The following is a 20,034-nucleotide window of genomic DNA, read 5'->3' as shown; positions in this document are numbered from 1 at the left end:
AAGAAATATTACACTGACATGGATTTTCTTAGTGAATATATATATATATATATATATATATATATATATATATATTCACTAAGAACAATTCCATTTGAAAAATAAATCAATTTAAACTTGTTTAACTCTCCTTTCCAAAAAGTTATGTTTTACAGAACATCTTATAACAGTTCAAGAGCATCATATATTTATGTGTGTTAAACTTCCGGTTACGACTTATTTCAAAATAAAAGTTACAAGTTTACGTCTTTTTTCTTTCTCTTTTTTTTTCTTTAGCTTATTTTGAAGCAAGTGCTCTTTAAAATGTGTTGTTTTGACTATCACATATTGAAGCAATGGCTTATCGCCTACTAAAATACTACGTGATCTCCAATGAAACTAAACGGATCTCGCCGTGTGGATGTCCAGTGGCCTCCAAACAAATAACAGCGCATGCGCAGTTAAGAAGCTCCGCGTTTTGATGCTCCCGAGAATGATTGTAGTTCGTGTGGAACAATAACAGATTTTTGTTCTTTTTTGAAGTTTTTACACGAATACGGAACCATGCCTATCTCCTGTTCAGCTATTGATTGCTCAAATCGGTTTGCCAAAGGGTCAGAGATCAGATTCTACAGGTAACGAACATAATGTGATTTTTGAGCTTTGTGTTGAGCTTCACTGTTTACATGTGCACGAGATGCTGTACATCCAGATAGAGGTTTCATAGTCAACATGTAACTTGTCGTTAATATGCAAAATACAATAACTTTCTATCTTGTAGACAGGAGGCAACACAATCTTTACCCTTCTTGCTTACTGTGGCGCGTCTTGTTTGTCTGTGCTCCTTTTTTTCACTTTTAATATGTAACTTAACGTTATAGTCTATTTGTGATGGCAGCAGATATGGATATTATAATTAATTTTTGTGTTAACTAAAAAAAAAAGGACTTGTAACAGCTGATATTTATCTGGCCATTTAAATCTAGGTGATTTTCACAGGTTGCTGATTTCAGAATACAATATGCATGTCTAGATAAACTGTATTGGAAGCAACAGTAACCAATGGAGTTGCAGTCACCTTTTCTTTCTCTCTGTTCAGGTTTCCAATCAGCAAGCCTCAGCTAGCCGAGCAATGGGTACGAAACCTTGGGAGAAAGAACTTTGTTCCCACTCAGAACTCCTGTTTGTGCTCGGAGCATTTCCAGCCTGACTGCTTCCGTGACTATAATGGAAAACTGTTTCTCAGAGAGGATGCCGTGCCAACTATTTTCGCAAACTCTGGAGGTGATGGCACGAAGGTGTGCGTCTTTTCACGTAGTAGAGTTATTCTTGTTATCCAATTTGAAAACATCAATGTAACTGCTTCAGCAATGCAATCCCACTCATTGTTTTATTCATGGTGTTTATTTATTGCTTATAGATTGAGTTACGGAAAAACAGAGGAGGTTTAGTGGCAAAGGATGCAAATGATTCCAGTCGGTTTGGTTCACTTTCTGATAAAGACAGAGCCAAACTAATCACAAAAGACAGAAGACAGCCTATAAGAGACTCTAGTCTGAAGGTAACACATGCACTGCTGAATATGCAATTACTAACACTTTCTTTAGTCTGTTTTTAGCTTTTCTTTAGTCTGTTTTTAGCATTTTCAGATTTGCTGTATGTGAATTGAGCAAATCTTAAAGATGTTTGGCCACAAGATGTGTCAAAGATACAAGTCTGTGTAGATATGTTGATTCCACAGCATGGCAATAGCTTGTGAAACAGCATGAAAAGTTAAGCATGGCATGGATAATGTATGGCAAAAAAAAAAAAAAAAAAAAAATCAAGAGAGGCAGATTTCCAAAACATTCTAGACAGGCAGTTTATCTAAGGAAAACTAAGCTTGCATGAATCTCTTTTTCCAGTGGAAATAACTGGCAAAGCAATTGTATAGATAAAGCTGCATACAATTTTTTTATTATTATTATTATTATTACAATTTTAATGTAAGACTAGACTAAACCTTTTTTGTCATTACTTAAGGCCTTAAGCTATAGGAGATTTTTTTTCTGGCATTTTTTTAAAATGATTAATAAATTGGAATTCTAAATAATTTCATTATTAAAAAGTATGGAATAAAATAATAATAATAAAAAAAAAGGTAATGCTGACTTATCTCACAAATCCGTTTTGTTTTTTAACAATTCTGACTTTACATCTCGCTTTTCAGACATTTTTTTATTTTGTACAGTTGGGCAAAAAAGTATTTAGTCAGCCACCAATTGTGCAAGTTCTCCCGCTTAAAAATATGAGAGAGGCCTGTAATTTTCATCATAGGTACACTTCAACTATGAGAGACAGAATGGGGGGGGGGAGTATCCAGGAAATCACATTGTAGGATTTTTAATGAATTAATTGGTAAATTCCTCTGTAAAATAAGTATTTGGTCACCTACAAACAAGCAAGATTTCTGGCTCTCACAGACCTGTAACTTCTTCTTTAAGAGGCTCCTCTGTCCTCCACTCGTTACCTGTATTAATGGCACCTGTTTGAACTCATTATCAGTATAAAAAGACACCTGTCCACAACCTCAAACAGTCACACTTCAAACTCCACTATGGCCAAGACCAAAGAGCTGTCGAAGGACACCAGAAACAAAATTGTAGACCTGCACCAGGGTGGGAAGACTGAATCTGCAATAGGCAAGCAGCTTGGTGTGAAGAAATCAACTGTGGGAGCAATTATTAGAAAATGGAAGACATACAAGACCACTGATAATCTCCCTCGATCTGGGGCTCCACGCAAGATCTCACCCCGTGGGGTCAAAATGATCACAAGAACGGTGAGCAAAAATCCCAGAACCACACGGGGGGACCTAGTGAATGACCTGCAGAGCTGGGACTAAAGTAACAAAGGCTACCATCAGTAACACACTACACCGCCAGGGACTCAAATCCTGCAGTGCCAGACGTGTCCCCCTGCTTAAGCCAGTACATGTCCGGACCCGTCTGAAGTTTGCTAGAGAGCATTTGGATGATCCAGAAGAGGATTGGGAGAATGTCATATGGTCAGATGAAACCAAAATAGAACTTTTTGGTAAAAACTCAACTCGTCGTGTTTGGAGGAGAAAGAATGCTGAATTGCATCCAAAGAACACCATACCTACTGTGAAGCATGGGGGTGGAAACATCATGCTTTGGGGCTGTTTTTTTTTATTTGACTTATCTCACAATTCAGACTTTTCTTCTAAAAAAAAGTTTGTTGTATATTTTGCAATTGAGGAAAAAAGTCATATATAAACTCAGATTTCCAAGGGGGGAAAAGTCACAATTGCCTTGTTTTTTATATATCATGTATCAGAAACAAACTTCTATAGAAAGTGTCTGCAAAGTGCCAAAAAATTTGTATTTTTGGAGCAAATCTGAAATGTGCTTGGCCACAAGGTGTCAAAGAATTGCTTCCTAAAATAATTGGTGCCATTTAATTCCATTTAAAAAAGAACAGCTATAGTTCAGCTGACTGCTTTTCCCTTTGTCAATCAGACATTTTTTTCTTTATTGCAGAGCAGAGGTGTGAATGACCGGAGACGTGCAGGGAAGGTCTCGTTAGGTGACAGGTACCTGTCTTTCTAGATTCTCAAACTCATGATCACATCACCTCAGCCATTATAAAGATTAGCATATAAATCACAGTTTCGGTTAACTGAATTGCAGTTGTATTGAAAGTGTTTTATATGGTGTCTTAAGCAATGGAGAAAAAAGTTTGGATGAACTTACCCCATTTTTTGCCATCTTTCTTGTCCTTGCAGACAGACATTGTGTAGCGGCATATACTCAAAAACAATCCAAAAGCCGCAGCAGGCTAAGACACGAGGAGATTATACTAAAGACGCGTCACACTGAAGCATTACATCTGATGTTATTTTTATTACTCCGTTTCACCAGCAGAAAGAACAAACACCAATCACTTACTTTGGTAGATGCATTCAGTCGAGGGAAGATACATCAAAGAACGCACAGTAACAGATAGTGATGGTAGTAACGTCATTGACAGTAGTGACGGTCAAAAGAAAGTTTTTCCCCATGCTCACCCTGCAGCCATGCTCCAAACAACCCGCCATGCCCCACAGGTGAACACACACGCTAATATACACACCACACCACTTACGGTGCCATAGTTACAAATGACGTCACACCGCGCGTGCATATACACAACAGTATAGAAGGAAAGAAGAAATATCACAACAGACTAATCAAACCCGATATATGGCTCCTACATTCCGGCCCCAAATTATTTCATAGTAATAATTAACCACCACTATTACCTTGTGGGAGACAGACACCAATCAGAATATGAAGAATGAACTATTAGTCCTTTAAAAGTCCAATAATAAAGTTCATTCAAACTGTACAAGATCTTCACTGCCCTTCTGCTTCCTGCAGAAGGCAGACTTTGGTTATTGGTCTGTTCAGATAGCTAGTCTTAGTCTTAATCCGTACACTTCGTACCAGTCCATTTTTATCTAGAACAGTATCTACAATTATTCCCGTAATCCAAGTGTTTCGAGGTGCCATATCATCCACTAGCACCACCAGATCTCCTGAAACGAAGTTTCTTTTTACGGAATTCCACTTCTGGCGCTCCTGAAGTCCAGGAAGGTACTCCTTTACCCAGCGCTTCCAGAACAAATCCGACATGTACTGAGCCTGTCTCCAGCGACGACGAGAATAAACGTCCTCCTTCTTGAACAATCCTGGAGGCAATAACGGCTGCGATTTAAGCAAAAGCAGATGATTAGGAGTCAATGCCTCCAAATCTTGAGGATCCATAGATGCTTTCGTTATTGGACGACTGTTAACAATCGCTTCAGCCTCACAAAATACCGTTGCCAAGCTTTCTTCATCAAGGATCTGAGTCTTAAAGACAGAGTTCAGCACTCTACGAACTGACCGAATTAATCTTTCCCAAGCGCCTCCATGGTGTGATGCTGCTGGGGGATTGAAAACCCATTTAACACCCTTTTGCAACAGTACATCATTTATGAGGTCATGATTCAGATTCTCAATAGCCTGCCTCAATTCACGTTCAGCGCCCACAAAATTAGTACCGTTGTCTGAACGGATTTCCAGGACTTGTCCACGTCTTGCTATAAACCTTCTGAAACCATTAATGAAGGAGTCCGTGTCTAAAGATGAAAGAACTTCAAGGTGTATGGCTCGTATTGCCAAGCATGTAAAAATGAGCCCATACCGCTTGATTACAGTTCTTCCACGTTTAACTTCAAATGGTCCAAAACAGTCCAAACCAACTCGACTGAAAGGAGGCTCATCAGGAGTAATTCTGTTGTGAGGAAGATCAGCCATTTTCTGCTGTCCAGGTGAAGCAGACAGTTTACGACAGATAACACATTTAGTCAGAACCTTTCTGATGGCAACACAGGCACCAGGAATCCAATACTTCTGACGTAAATGAGAAAGCATATGGTTTCGTCCACCATGGCCTGTTTCTTGATGTACATGAGCAAGGATGAGATTAGAAATGTGTTGATCTTTGGCCAGTATAACCGGATGTTTCGCTTCAAGTGGCATTGCTGCTCTACTGAGCCGTCCTCCAACCCTAATGAGATCACCATCCAGGATCGGGTTGAGCTTGTAGAGATGACTTGTCCTTCTTACACACTCTCCCTTCTTCAAATAGGACAGTTCCTCCGGAAACCTTATTTTTTGGCAGAAACGGATAATGTTTAACTCTGCCATGTCCATATCCTCTAAGGATAAAACATCCTTTGGCACTTGAGCCTTAACACCTTCCATCTGAACCTGTAGCTTTTTCTCCAACTGATCAGTACTTAGATCCAAATTAGAAAGGTTTTCTCTCAGCAGCTTTCGATGTCGTGCCAAGGATAGGAGCAAGGTCTTAAACTTGAGAAACCAACCAACTGCCCTCTTAAGACGGAACCAAGAGGAAAAGTAACCAATGAGCTTCTCCACCGGACTAACCTGCTCAACTTGAGCAGCGTTCACCGCCACAGCCTTAACCTCTGGGTCTCCAAAAAGAGAGCTTTCCAAGATCTCAGGATTTTCGGGCCACCTATACTCAGGCTCATGAAGAAAGTCAGGGCCACAGAGCCAAGCATCAGTCTTTAAAAGTGACTGAACTTTAACACCTCTGGAAACTAGATCCGCAGGGTTGTTTGCTGTATTCACGTACCTCCACTGCGATACGTTAGATGTTTTCAATATTTCAGACACTCTGTTTGCTATGAATATCTTAAATCTAGATGTCTCATTTTTTATGTATTTCAAAACAGACGTGCTGTCCGTCCAAAAGACCGACTCTTCAAGGTCCATTTGCAGCTCCTTCCTCCACAACTTGTCCATTCTGCTAGCCACCACCGCGGCAGTCAGCTCCATCCGAGGAATAGTTACAAGTTTAAGAGGAGCTACACGTGCCTTTCCCATTACAAATGCACTGTGAGTTCGTCCATTATTGTCATGGAGCAACAAATAAGTCACAGTCCCAAATCCTTCCTCACTTGCGTCTGCAAAGTGGTGTAGCTGAGCAGAGACAAGATGACCACAGTCCACAGGTTTTAAGCACCTATTGACCTCCCAGTTTTCAAGGTCGTGAAGGTCTTCCAGCCAAGCCATCCATTCTCCGACAACAGAAGAGGGCAAAGGATCATCCCATCCCAAACGTCTCCTGCAAAGGTCTTGGAGGATTTTCTTGGCAGACAAAACGACAGGGGCCACGAAACCAAGAGGGTCATAGATCGAACTAACCATGGACAGGATTCCTCTTCTTGTGAGTGGGTGAGTTTTAAGTACGATTTTAAACTTAAATGAGTCAGATTCGACACACCACTGCACACCCAAGGCACGCTCAACGGGCAAAGAGTCATTATCCAAATCCAAATCTTTTACCTCTTTGGCTCGCTCTTCCGGTGGAATTCCAGCGAGGACAGTACGTCGATTACTAATCCATTTTGTGAGCTTAAAACCACCTTCAGCACATAAGGCACTAAGCTCTTGACATAAAGATACTGCTTCCTCTTCAGAACCAACAGACACCAAACAATCATCAACATAGAAATGGTGTAGGATGGTGTTAACTGCCGCAGAACTGAAGCACTTTTGATTGTCTTCAGCACATTTTCTTAAAGCAAAACAAGCGCAACTAGAAGAGGAAGTAGCACCGAACAGATGCACCATCATTCTGTACTCCACTAACTCCTGACTGCAATCTCCATCTGGCCACCACAAAAATCTCAACAAGTCAGAGTCTTCAACTGGAACCCTGACCTGATGGAACATGGCCTCTATATCTGCCATAAGCACCACAGGTTCTTTGCGAAATCTTGTAAGGACTCCCACCAACAAATTTGTGAGATCTGGTCCTTGAAACAACTGTGAATTCAGAGATGTCCCCTGAAATATGGCTCCACAATCATAAACTACCCGCAGTTTTTTCTTTTTAGAATGATACACCCCGTGGTGGGGTAAATACCACACTCTTCCATCACTACGAGTCAGATGCTCATGCGGAACTCTCTCAGCATAGCCATCAGCCAGCATTTTGGACATAAATGCAATGTAGTCGGAGCAAAAAGATGGATCCTTATTCAAGCGTCTTTTGAGACTCAATGCACGCTGTTCTGCAACTGGTTTATTGTTAGGCATTTTTAGGTTTTTTTGTCTTACCGGCAAACCGATACTATAATGACCATCAATGAACTTGGCAGATTCAGAAACTGACTCAATGAAGCGCTTATCCTCTCTCGACTGACCAGGTTGTTCATCCTGCAGATTTTCAGGAAAATCCACCTTCAGTTGCTTCTCCCAAAGCTCATCAAGCCTTGCCACGGAGATGCGATTAACGGAGATGTTGGGCTGCAAACACTGATCGCTAAACTGATTATCTCCTCGAAGCGGACCGTTTACGGTCCAACCCAGAATGGTCTTAATTGCATAAGGGCCGCCATTCGCTGCACGAATCACTTCCCACGGTTCCAGAGCTTGAGGGATGTTATTGCCAATCAGAAGGTCTACATCAGCATCGATCTCTGGCATTTTTATTTTTCTCAGATGCAACCATCTTTGGAGATCTTCCGAGCATGGAATATTACCTCGATGAACAGGCATACTCTGAGTAAAAACCTCAGGCAGGCCAAAAAAGTTGTCCGAATCTAATCCGGCTACTTCCAAGTCTGACAGCTTATAACTGTCCACCACTTTCTCTTGTCCCATAGTTCTAAGGAGAATTCCCAGTTTCTTTCCTACAAGATTAAACCGATTCATGAGTCGCTCTGTACAAAACGAAGAAGTACTCCCTGGATCCAGAAACGCATACGTGACAAAAGTCTCTTGCCCTCTCTTGGATCTCACCTGAACAGGCAAAATAGGGAGCGTGCAGTCCTGTTTACCGGCCCCAGTCAAACCACTGGACTGAACTGACGTCACAGCACCTTCTCTGGTCATTTCCAAGCCACCGAAGGCCTGAGTCGGACTCTTTTGTCTAGCTTTGGGGTGGATATGCAACAACGTAGGGTGTCTATAATTGCATATTCTACATATCAGTCGTTTTCTGCAATCCTTACTCATGTGCCCAACGCACAGGCATCCAAAGCACATACGGTTCTCCTTCAAAAAGGACATTTTTTCATCTTGAGTCCTTTTATCCAAAAGAAGACAAGCATCCAACGAATGTCCAGCTCCACAAAACAAACAAACTTTCACTAGTGAATTCTTCTCCCTTTTATGCACAGGCTCTATTTTCTTCTCAGCAGGTGCTACATTAGTGGCAAAGCTGCTGCCTCTAGCCTTTGAACCAGTTTGAGACTTGACCATTTTTAATTCTTTTCTTCCTGTCGCAGGTGTATCTTGGATGTTTCCAAAGAGAGGATCACTTGCTATCTTGACCTGTCTCTCAACAAACTGCACTATGTCCAAAAATGTAGCTCTACGATGAAACTTCTCCTGAATATCACCAGCCACACTTCTCCAATGATCCCGCAACTTATAAGGCAGCTTTCTCACAATAGTCTGCATATTTGTAGGTACATTTAGGTCACTTACGGCGGTCCCCATGGAATTGCAACATTCCTGTAACATGAGACTATAGGCCCGCAAAGCCTTAATATCTTCAGCTTTAACCATCGGCCATGAAAGCACCTTATCCATATATGCGGAAGCTACTTTAAATGGATCGCCAAAATGTTCCTGAAGTAATGACTTTGCCTTGGTGTATCCATGAGACAGTGGCAGATGTTGACAGCTTCGGACCAAATCCCTGGGCTGACCTCTTGTATACTGCTCAAGGAAATATAAACAGTCCTTTTGACTTTGTGTTCTTCCTTCTATGTTGTGTTCAAATCCTCTTATGAAGGTTTGATACTCCAGTGGATCTCCGTCGAAAACTTGTAAGTCTTGCTTGGGTAATAGAAAAAGTGACTGTTGCCCAACCAATAAAGACGTAATTTGATTTTGTCTTTCCAAAACTGTAAGAAAACGATGATCAGAGTTATTCACTGTTACAGGTTCAGCTTCATATTGAAGGCGAGTAACTGATGGATGAAAAGCACCCTCTGACAGAGTGGAGAGACCAGCATTATTCGTGACAGCAGGCTGAAAAGATAAAGTGGATGAATCATCTCTGGTCACAACAGCAGGCAGCCCAATTTTGTTGTATGTCTTGGGCCTCACAGCAGCATAACCTGAAAGCAAAGCTTCATCTCCAGCCTCTGCAGCAGATGGTTGAGTATTGAACTCAGGAACAAATATTGCAGCGCCATGGCTTAACTGTGTGTTTTTTTTTCTTTCCAAATAGGAGTTCATCCCATCTGATCTCACAGATGCATGAGACGCACAAGATACTTCTGAAGCCTTAAACACGCTTACTTTAGCCATAGATGCTGCCAGCTCCATGTCCAGATCGAGCTCCTCCTTCTTCCTCCTCAACAGTTCCTGCTGTTCCTCCAAGGCATGCTTCTGACTCAGCAGCCTTTGACGAGCCTTAAGAGCAGCTGTCTCAGCCTCAGCCCTCATCCTAGCTGATGATGCAGTAGACATAGATTTACTCACCACTGTACTACGTTTCTTTGACCTCACTGATACATTAGAAACGCTGTCACTTGGCCTAATATCATCATCTTCTGTATTTTCCATAATTCTAGATATATGGGCCTCATTAGCATTGGAAACAGTAGATCGTAAACATGGGGCATCAACATCCTTTACAGGTATGTCTGGCGCATTCAACAGCCGTTTATTTATCTCTTCCACAAAAGCGGCTTTATGTTTTTCAATGCTATCAAACCAAGTGTTCTGTTTTTCTTGTTCTTCAGGTGGGATCATAGAAATCACAACACCATGAAGATGACTTGCTTCATTAAACAGGCTTGATATATTGTCAAGGTGTGACTGTATATCTTCAGCACTATCAGCACTTTGCATTAAGTCTTTAATATCTCTAATTGCACTGTAGGAGCCATATATCGGGTTTGATTAGTCTGTTGTGATATTTCTTCTTTCCTTCTATACTGTTGTGTATATGCACGCGCGGTGTGACGTCATTTGTAACTATGGCACCGTAAGTGGTGTGGTGTGTATATTAGCGTGTGTGTTCACCTGTGGGGCATGGCGGGTTGTTTGGAGCATGGCTGCAGGGTGAGCATGGGGAAAAACTTTCTTTTGACCGTCACTACTGTCAATGACGTTACTACCATCACTATCTGTTACTGTGCGTTCTTTGATGTATCTTCCCTCGACTGAATGCATCTACCAAAGTAAGTGATTGGTGTTTGTTCTTTCTGCTGGTGAAACGGAGTAATAAAAATAACATCAGATGTAATGCTTCAGTGTGACGCGTCTTTAGTATAATCTCCTCGTGTCTTAGCCTGCTGCGGCTTTTGGATTGTTTTTGAGTATATGCCGCTACATGTGTCAAAAGAAAGTTTTACGAAGCGCAGATTCAAACGTAGTGTTGGTTAACGCTGGATTGTTAAGCGATAGACGTGAACGCGCATTTGTTTTATGTAGAACTTATTTCATTCACAAATTTTCTGTTATAATTGATGCTCATTTTTTGATTACTACAGCTGTCTGTATTTGAAAAGTACACTGTAAACAATGTGGATTGATGGTCAAAAAAGGATTGTATTCCCTGCTAGGCTCAGTGGTACTTTCACATAAGGTGATAGTACTGGTTTGTTTGTTTTATTACCCTTTGTAGTATTTTGGTTTGTGCGTCAAGCGGGTGAAGCATTGCGCTTGGGAGTGCCGCCGTAGTTCTGGTCCCAAGACGGTTAGTCTGGTTCAAGACTATCGGTATAGAGGTACATAAATACCCACCGCTAGTATGCACAGAAGACTAGGGTTGAGTTTAGCTTAGCTTTTGTGGATAATTTAGAGGGAAACAAAGACCAATGCATCGTATCTTGTTTTTGAGTGGAAAGTTAATTCCAGTATGCTGTGTTAAGTGTCATTAGCAGGTATTTTTTGTGATTTGTTTTGGATTATCTTGCAGATAAAATGGAGTTGAGTGATACCAGGTTGAAAGAGAAAAGGCAAATATCATTGACACCTAGGGCTTTCGAATATAAATTAGGAAAGCTGCAAGAAGAACGTCAAACAAAAATAAGAAAGATTAAAGGTGCAATTAGAGATATTAAAGACTTAATGCAAAGTGCTGATAGTGCTGAAGATATACAGTCACACCTTGACAATATATCAAGCCTGTTTAATGAAGCAAGTCATCTTCATGGTGTTGTGATTTCTATGATCCCACCTGAAGAACAAGAAAAACAGAACACTTGGTTTGATAGCATTGAAAAACATAAAGCCGCTTTTGTGGAAGAGATAAATAAACGGCTGTTGAATGCGCCAGACATACCTGTAAAGGATGTTGATGCCCCATGTTTACGATCTACTGTTTCCAATGCTAATGAGGCCCATATATCTAGAATTATGGAAAATACAGAAGATGATGATATTAGGCCAAGTGACAGCGTTTCTAATGTATCAGTGAGGTCAAAGAAACGTAGTACAGTGGTGAGTAAATCTATGTCTACTGCATCATCAGCTAGGATGAGGGCTGAGGCTGAGACAGCTGCTCTTAAGGCTCGTCAAAGGCTGCTGAGTCAGAAGCATGCCTTGGAGGAACAGCAGGAACTGTTGAGGAGGAAGAAGGAGGAGCTCGATCTGGACATGGAGCTGGCAGCATCTATGGCTAAAGTAAGCGTGTTTAAGGCTTCAGAAGTATCTTGTGCGTCTCATGCATCTGTGAGATCAGATGGGATGAACTCCTATTTGGAAAGAAAAAAAAACACACAGTTAAGCCATGGCGCTGCAATATTTGTTCCTGAGTTCAATACTCAACCATCTGCTGCAGAGGCTGGAGATGAAGCTTTGCTTTCAGGTTATGCTGCTGTGAGGCCCAAGACATACAACAAAATTGGGCTGCCTGCTGTTGTGACCAGAGATGATTCATCCACTTTATCTTTTCAGCCTGCTGTCACGAATAATGCTGGTCTCTCCACTCTGTCAGAGGGTGCTTTTCATCCATCAGTTACTCGCCTTCAATATGAAGCTGAACCTGTAACAGTGAATAACTCTGATCATCGTTTTCTTACAGTTTTGGAAAGACAAAATCAAATTACGTCTTTATTGGTTGGGCAACAGTCACTTTTTCTATTACCCAAGCAAGACTTACAAGTTTTCGACGGAGATCCACTGGAGTATCAAACCTTCATAAGAGGATTTGAACACAACATAGAAGGAAGAACACAAAGTCAAAAGGACTGTTTATATTTCCTTGAGCAGTATACAAGAGGTCAGCCCAGGGATTTGGTCCGAAGCTGTCAACATCTGCCACTGTCTCATGGATACACCAAGGCAAAGTCATTACTTCAGGAACATTTTGGCGATCCATTTAAAGTAGCTTCCGCATATATGGATAAGGTGCTTTCATGGCCGATGGTTAAAGCTGAAGATATTAAGGCTTTGCGGGCCTATAGTCTCATGTTACAGGAATGTTGCAATTCCATGGGGACCGCCGTAAGTGACCTAAATGTACCTACAAATATGCAGACTATTGTGAGAAAGCTGCCTTATAAGTTGCGGGATCATTGGAGAAGTGTGGCTGGTGATATTCAGGAGAAGTTTCATCGTAGAGCTACATTTTTGGACATAGTGCAGTTTGTTGAGAGACAGGTCAAGATAGCAAGTGATCCTCTCTTTGGAAACATCCAAGATACACCTGCGACAGGAAGAAAAGAATTAAAAATGGTCAAGTCTCAAACTGGTTCAAAGGCTAGAGGCAGCAGCTTTGCCACTAATGTAGCACCTGCTGAGAAGAAAATAGAGCCTGTGCATAAAAGGGAGAAGAATTCACTAGTGAAAGTTTGTTTGTTTTGTGGAGCTGGACATTCGTTGGATGCTTGTCTTCTTTTGGATAAAAGGACTCAAGATGAAAAAATGTCCTTTTTGAAGGAGAACCGTATGTGCTTTGGATGCCTGTGCGTTGGGCACATGAGTAAGGATTGCAGAAAACGACTGATATGTAGAATATGCAATTATAGACACCCTACGTTGTTGCATATCCACCCCAAAGCTAGACAAAAGAGTCCGACTCAGGCCTTCGGTGGCTTGGAAATGACCAGAGAAGGTGCTGTGACGTCAGTTCAGTCCAGTGGTTTGACTGGGGCCGGTAAACAGGACTGCACGCTCCCTATTTTGCCTGTTCAGGTGAGATCCAAGAGAGGGCAAGAGACTTTTGTCACGTATGCGTTTCTGGATCCAGGGAGTACTTCTTCGTTTTGTACAGAGCGACTCATGAATCGGTTTAATCTTGTAGGAAAGAAACTGGGAATTCTCCTTAGAACTATGGGACAAGAGAAAGTGGTGGACAGTTATAAGCTGTCAGACTTGGAAGTAGCCGGATTAGATTCGGACAACTTTTTTGGCCTGCCTGAGGTTTTTACTCAGAGTATGCCTGTTCATCGAGGTAATATTCCATGCTCGGAAGATCTCCAAAGATGGTTGCATCTGAGAAAAATAAAAATGCCAGAGATCGATGCTGATGTAGACCTTCTGATTGGCAATAACATCCCTCAAGCTCTGGAACCGTGGGAAGTGATTCGTGCAGCGAATGGCGGCCCTTATGCAATTAAGACCATTCTGGGTTGGACCGTAAACGGTCCGCTTCGAGGAGATAATCAGTTTAGCGATCAGTGTTTGCAGCCCAACATCTCCGTTAATCGCATCTCCGTGGCAAGGCTTGATGAGCTTTGGGAGAAGCAACTGAAGGTGGATTTTCCTGAAAATCTGCAGGATGAACAACCTGGTCAGTCGAGAGAGGATAAGCGCTTCATTGAGTCAGTTTCTGAATCTGCCAAGTTCATTGATGGTCATTATAGTATCGGTTTGCCGGTAAGACAAAAAAACCTAAAAATGCCTAACAATAAACCAGTTGCAGAACAGCGTGCATTGAGTCTCAAAAGACGCTTGAATAAGGATCCATCTTTTTGCTCCGACTACATTGCATTTATGTCCAAAATGCTGGCTGATGGCTATGCTGAGAGAGTTCCGCATGAGCATCTGACTCGTAGTGATGGAAGAGTGTGGTATTTACCCCACCACGGGGTGTATCATTCTAAAAAGAAAAAACTGCGGGTAGTTTATGATTGTGGAGCCATATTTCAGGGGACATCTCTGAATTCACAGTTGTTTCAAGGACCAGATCTCACAAATTTGTTGGTGGGAGTCCTTACAAGATTTCGCAAAGAACCTGTGGTGCTTATGGCAGATATAGAGGCCATGTTCCATCAGGTCAGGGTTCCAGTTGAAGACTCTGACTTGTTGAGATTTTTGTGGTGGCCAGATGGAGATTGCAGTCAGGAGTTAGTGGAGTACAGAATGATGGTGCATCTGTTCGGTGCTACTTCCTCTTCTAGTTGCGCTTGTTTTGCTTTAAGAAAATGTGCTGAAGACAATCAAAAGTGCTTCAGTTCTGCGGCAGTTAACACCATCCTACACCATTTCTATGTTGATGATTGTTTGGTGTCTGTTGGTTCTGAAGAGGAAGCAGTATCTTTATGTCAAGAGCTTAGTGCCTTATGTGCTGAAGGTGGTTTTAAGCTCACAAAATGGATTAGTAATCGACGTACTGTCCTCGCTGGAATTCCACCGGAAGAGCGAGCCAAAGAGGTAAAAGATTTGGATTTGGATAATGACTCTTTGCCCGTTGAGCGTGCCTTGGGTGTGCAGTGGTGTGTCGAATCTGACTCATTTAAGTTTAAAATCGTACTTAAAACTCACCCACTCACAAGAAGAGGAATCCTGTCCATGGTTAGTTCGATCTATGACCCTCTTGGTTTCGTGGCCCCTGTCGTTTTGTCTGCCAAGAAAATCCTCCAAGACCTTTGCAGGAGACGTTTGGGATGGGATGATCCTTTGCCCTCTTCTGTTGTCGGAGAATGGATGGCTTGGCTGGAAGACCTTCACGACCTTGAAAACTGGGAGGTCAATAGGTGCTTAAAACCTGTGGACTGTGGTCATCTTGTCTCTGCTCAGCTACACCACTTTGCAGACGCAAGTGAGGAAGGATTTGGGACTGTGACTTATTTGTTGCTCCATGACAATAATGGACGAACTCACAGTGCATTTGTAATGGGAAAGGCACGTGTAGCTCCTCTTAAACTTGTAACTATTCCTCGGATGGAGCTGACTGCCGCGGTGGTGGCTAGCAGAATGGACAAGTTGTGGAGGAAGGAGCTGCAAATGGACCTTGAAGAGTCGGTCTTTTGGACGGACAGCACGTCTGTTTTGAAATACATAAAAAATGAGACATCTAGATTTAAGATATTCATAGCAAACAGAGTGTCTGAAATATTGAAAACATCTAACGTATCGCAGTGGAGGTACGTGAATACAGCAAACAACCCTGCGGATCTAGTTTCCAGAGGTGTTAAAGTTCAGTCACTTTTAAAGACTGATGCTTGGCTCTGTGGCCCTGACTTTCTTCATGAGCCTGAGTATAGGTGGCCCGAAAATCCTGAGATCTTGGAAAGCTCTCTTTTTGGAGACCCAGAGGTTAAGGCTGTGGCGGTGAACGCTGCTCAAGTTGAGCAGGTTAGTCCGGTGGAGAAGCTCATTGGTTACTTTTCCTCTTGGTTCCGTCTTAAGAGGGCAGTTGGTTGGTTTCTCAAGTTTAAGACCTTGCTCCTATCCTTGGCACGACATCGAAAGCTGCTGAGAGAAAACCTTTCTAATTTGGATCTAAGTACTGATCAGTTGGAGAAAAAGCTACAGGTTCAGATGGAAGGTGTTAAGGCTCAAGTGCCAAAGGATGTTTTATCCTTAGAGGATATGGACATGGCAGAGTTAAACATTATCCGTTTCTGCCAAAAAATAAGGTTTCCGGAGGAACTGTCCTATTTGAAGAAGGGAGAGTGTGTAAGAAGGACAAGTCATCTCTACAAGCTCAACCCGATCCTGGATGGTGATCTCATTAGGGTTGGAGGACGGCTCAGTAGAGCAGCAATGCCACTTGAAGCGAAACATCCGGTTATACTGGCCAAAGATCAACACATTTCTAATCTCATCCTTGCTCATGTACATCAAGAAACAGGCCATGGTGGACGAAACCATATGCTTTCTCATTTACATCAGAAGTATTGGATTCCTGGTGCCTGTGTTGCCATCAGAAAGGTTCTGACTAAATGTGTTATCTGTCGTAAACTGTCTGCTTCACCTGGACAGCAGAAAATGGCTGATCTTCCTCACAACAGAATTACTCCTGATGAGCCTCCTTTCAGTCGAGTTGGTTTGGACTGTTTTGGACCATTTGAAGTTAAACGTGGAAGAACTGTAATCAAGCGGTATGGGCTCATTTTTACATGCTTGGCAATACGACCCATACACCTTGAAGTTCTTTCATCTTTAGACACGGACTCCTTCATTAATGGTTTCAGAAGGTTTATAGCAAGACGTGGACAAGTCCTGGAAATCCGTTCAGACAACGGTACTAATTTTGTGGGCGCTGAACGTGAATTGAGGCAGGCTATTGAGAATCTGAATCATGACCTCATAAATGATGTACTGTTGCAAAAGGGTGTTAAATGGGTTTTCAATCCCCCAGCAGCATCACACCATGGAGGCGCTTGGGAAAGATTAATTCGGTCAGTTCGTAGAGTGCTGAACTCTGTCTTTAAGACTCAGATCCTTGATGAAGAAAGCTTGGCAACGGTATTTTGTGAGGCTGAAGCGATTGTTAACAGTCGTCCAATAACGAAAGCATCTATGGATCCTCAAGATTTGGAGGCATTGACTCCTAATCATCTGCTTTTGCTTAAATCGCAGCCGTTATTGCCTCCAGGATTGTTCAAGAAGGAGGACGTTTATTCTCGTCGTCGCTGGAGACAAGCTCAGTACATGTCGGATTTGTTCTGGAAGCGCTGGGTAAAGGAGTACCTTCCTGGACTTCAGGAGCGCCAGAAGTGGAATTCCGTAAAAAGAAACTTTGTTTCAGGAGATCTGGTGGTGCTAGTGGATGATATGGCACCTCGAAACACTTGGATTACGGGAATAATTGTGGATACTGTTCTAGATAAAAATGGACTGGTTCGAAGTGTACGGATTAAGACTAAGACTAGCTATCTGAACAGACCAATAACCAAAGTCTGCCTTCTGCAGGAAGCAGAAGGGCAGTGAAGATCTTGTACAGTTTGAATGAACTTTATTATTGGACTTTTAAAGGACTAATAGTTCATTCTTCATATTCTGATTGGTGTCTGTCTCCCACAAGGTAATAGTGGTGGTTAATTATTACTATGAAATAATTTGGGGCCGGAATGTAGGAGCCATATATCGGGTTTGATTAGTCTGTTGTGATATTTCTTCTTTCCTTCTATACTGTTGTGTATATGCACGCGCGGTGTGACGTCATTTGTAACTATGGCACCGTAAGTGGTGTGGTGTGTATATTAGCGTGTGTGTTCACCTGTGGGGCATGGCGGGTTGTTTGGAGCATGGCTGCAGGGTGAGCATGGGGAAAAACTTTCTTTTGACCGTCACTACTGTCAATGACGTTACTACCATCACTATCTGTTACTGTGCGTTCTTTGATGTATCTTCCCTCGACTGAATGCATCTACCAAAGTAAGTGATTGGTGTTTGTTCTTTCTGCTGGTGAAACGGAGTAATAAAAATAACATCAGATGTAATGCTTCAGTGTGACGCGTCTTTAGTATAATCTCCTCGTGTCTTAGCCTGCTGCGGCTTTTGGATTGTTTTTGAGTATATGCCGCTACATGCACCTTTAATCTTTCTTATTTTTGTTTGACGTTCTTCTTGCAGCTTTCCTAATTTATATTCGAAAGCCCTAGGTGTCAATGATATTTGCCTTTTCTCTTTCAACCTGGTATCACTCAACTCCATTTTATCTGCAAGATAATCCAAAACAAATCACAAAAAATACCTGCTAATGACACTTAACACAGCATACTGGAATTAACTTTCCACTCAAAAACAAGATACGATGCATTGGTCTTTGTTTCCCTCTAAATTATCCACAAAAGCTAAGCTAAACTCAACCCTAGTCTTCTGTGCATACTAGCGGTGGGTATTTATGTACCTCTATACCGATAGTCTTGAACCAGACTAACCGTCTTGGGACCAGAACTACGGCGGCACTCCCAAGCGCAATGCTTCACCCGCTTGACGCACAAACCAAAATACTACAAAGGGTAATAAAACAAACAAACCAGTACTATCACCTTATGTGAAAGTACCACTGAGCCTAGCAGGGAATACAATCCTTTTTTGACCATCAATCCACATTGTTTACAGTGTACTTTTCAAATACAGACAGCTGTAGTAATCAAAAAATGAGCATCAATTATAACAGAAAATTTGTGAATGAAATAAGTTCTACACAAAACAAATGCGCGTTCACGTCTATCGCTTAACAATCCAGCGTTAACCAACACTACGTTTGAATCTGCGCTTCGTAAAACTTTCTTTTGACACATGTAGCGGCATATACTCAAAAACAATCCAAAAGCCGCAGCAGGCTAAGACACGAGGAGATTATACTAAAGACGCGTCACACTGAAGCATTACATCTGATGTTATTTTTATTACTCCGTTTCACCAGCAGAAAGAACAAACACCAATCACTTACTTTGGTAGATGCATTCAGTCGAGGGAAGATACATCAAAGAACGCACAGTAACAGATAGTGATGGTAGTAACGTCATTGACAGTAGTGACGGTCAAAAGAAAGTTTTTCCCCATGCTCACCCTGCAGCCATGCTCCAAACAACCCGCCATGCCCCACAGGTGAACACACACGCTAATATACACACCACACCACTTACGGTGCCATAGTTACAAATGACGTCACACCGCGCGTGCATATACACAACAGTATAGAAGGAAAGAAGAAATATCACAACAGACTAATCAAACCCGATATATGGCTCCTACACATTGTCTCTCAAGAGTAAAGTGTATGACAGCAAAGGTCTGTTGATCTCATGTGGAAGAGATCTCTGTGACTGTCTGGATGTAGACTGCATGGGTTGCTTTTACCCATGTCCCGAGTGCGGATCACGGAAGTGCGGTGTGGAGTGCCGATGTGACCGGAAATGGTTGTATGAGCAGGTGGAGGTAGAGGGAGGAGAGATCATTCGCAACAAGTTTGCAAATTAGCTAACTTGTTGGAAGACCAAGAAGACAATACTACTTCTGCTTCTGAGCAATTAAGATTGACACTGGCTTGGTATATGGACATTGCAGAAGTACTCGCTTCATTTGCTATATTGTTTTTTTTTTTTTTTTTTTTTTTTAAATGTAAAAGTTTAATAAAGAATGTTATCTTATGTTTTTCTGTTTTTGCTGCTATCACAGCTGTTCATTTCTGTAATCTTTCCAGGATTTCCACTTCTTTAGTTATGCTGTAGCTGTTTCTCTCCCTTGAAATTTGTATTTACAAAAATAAAATCTGAAAATAAGCAGAGTGTGCAGTGCTGATTCAAAGGTTTTACAAATATGAAAAATTTTAACCTAATTTCAAATG

The 20,034-nt window shown here is 41.8% G+C and overlaps 1 protein-coding gene across 1 annotated transcript; it reads left to right on the top strand.

Annotated features, from left to right (window-relative positions):
- Positions 1-444: 444 nt before the first annotated feature.
- Positions 445-19,923, top strand: LOC306881767 (uncharacterized protein). Its single transcript, XM_079436041.1, has 5 exons — positions 445-614; positions 1,079-1,277; positions 1,400-1,540; positions 3,522-3,580; positions 19,445-19,923. The coding sequence occupies exons 1-5, from the start codon at positions 544-546 to the stop codon at positions 19,665-19,667; spliced, it is 693 nt and encodes a 230-aa protein (XP_079292167.1). The 5' UTR covers positions 445-543; the 3' UTR covers positions 19,668-19,923.
- Positions 19,924-20,034: the final 111 nt, after the last annotated feature.

Source organism: Barbus barbus (genome assembly GCF_936440315.1).
Source record: "Barbus barbus genome assembly, chromosome: 2".
NCBI lineage: Eukaryota > Metazoa > Chordata > Actinopteri > Cypriniformes > Cyprinidae > Barbus > Barbus barbus.
The sequence above is the reverse complement of the archived record's forward strand: the minus strand, read 5'-3'. Positions and strand labels throughout refer to the sequence as shown.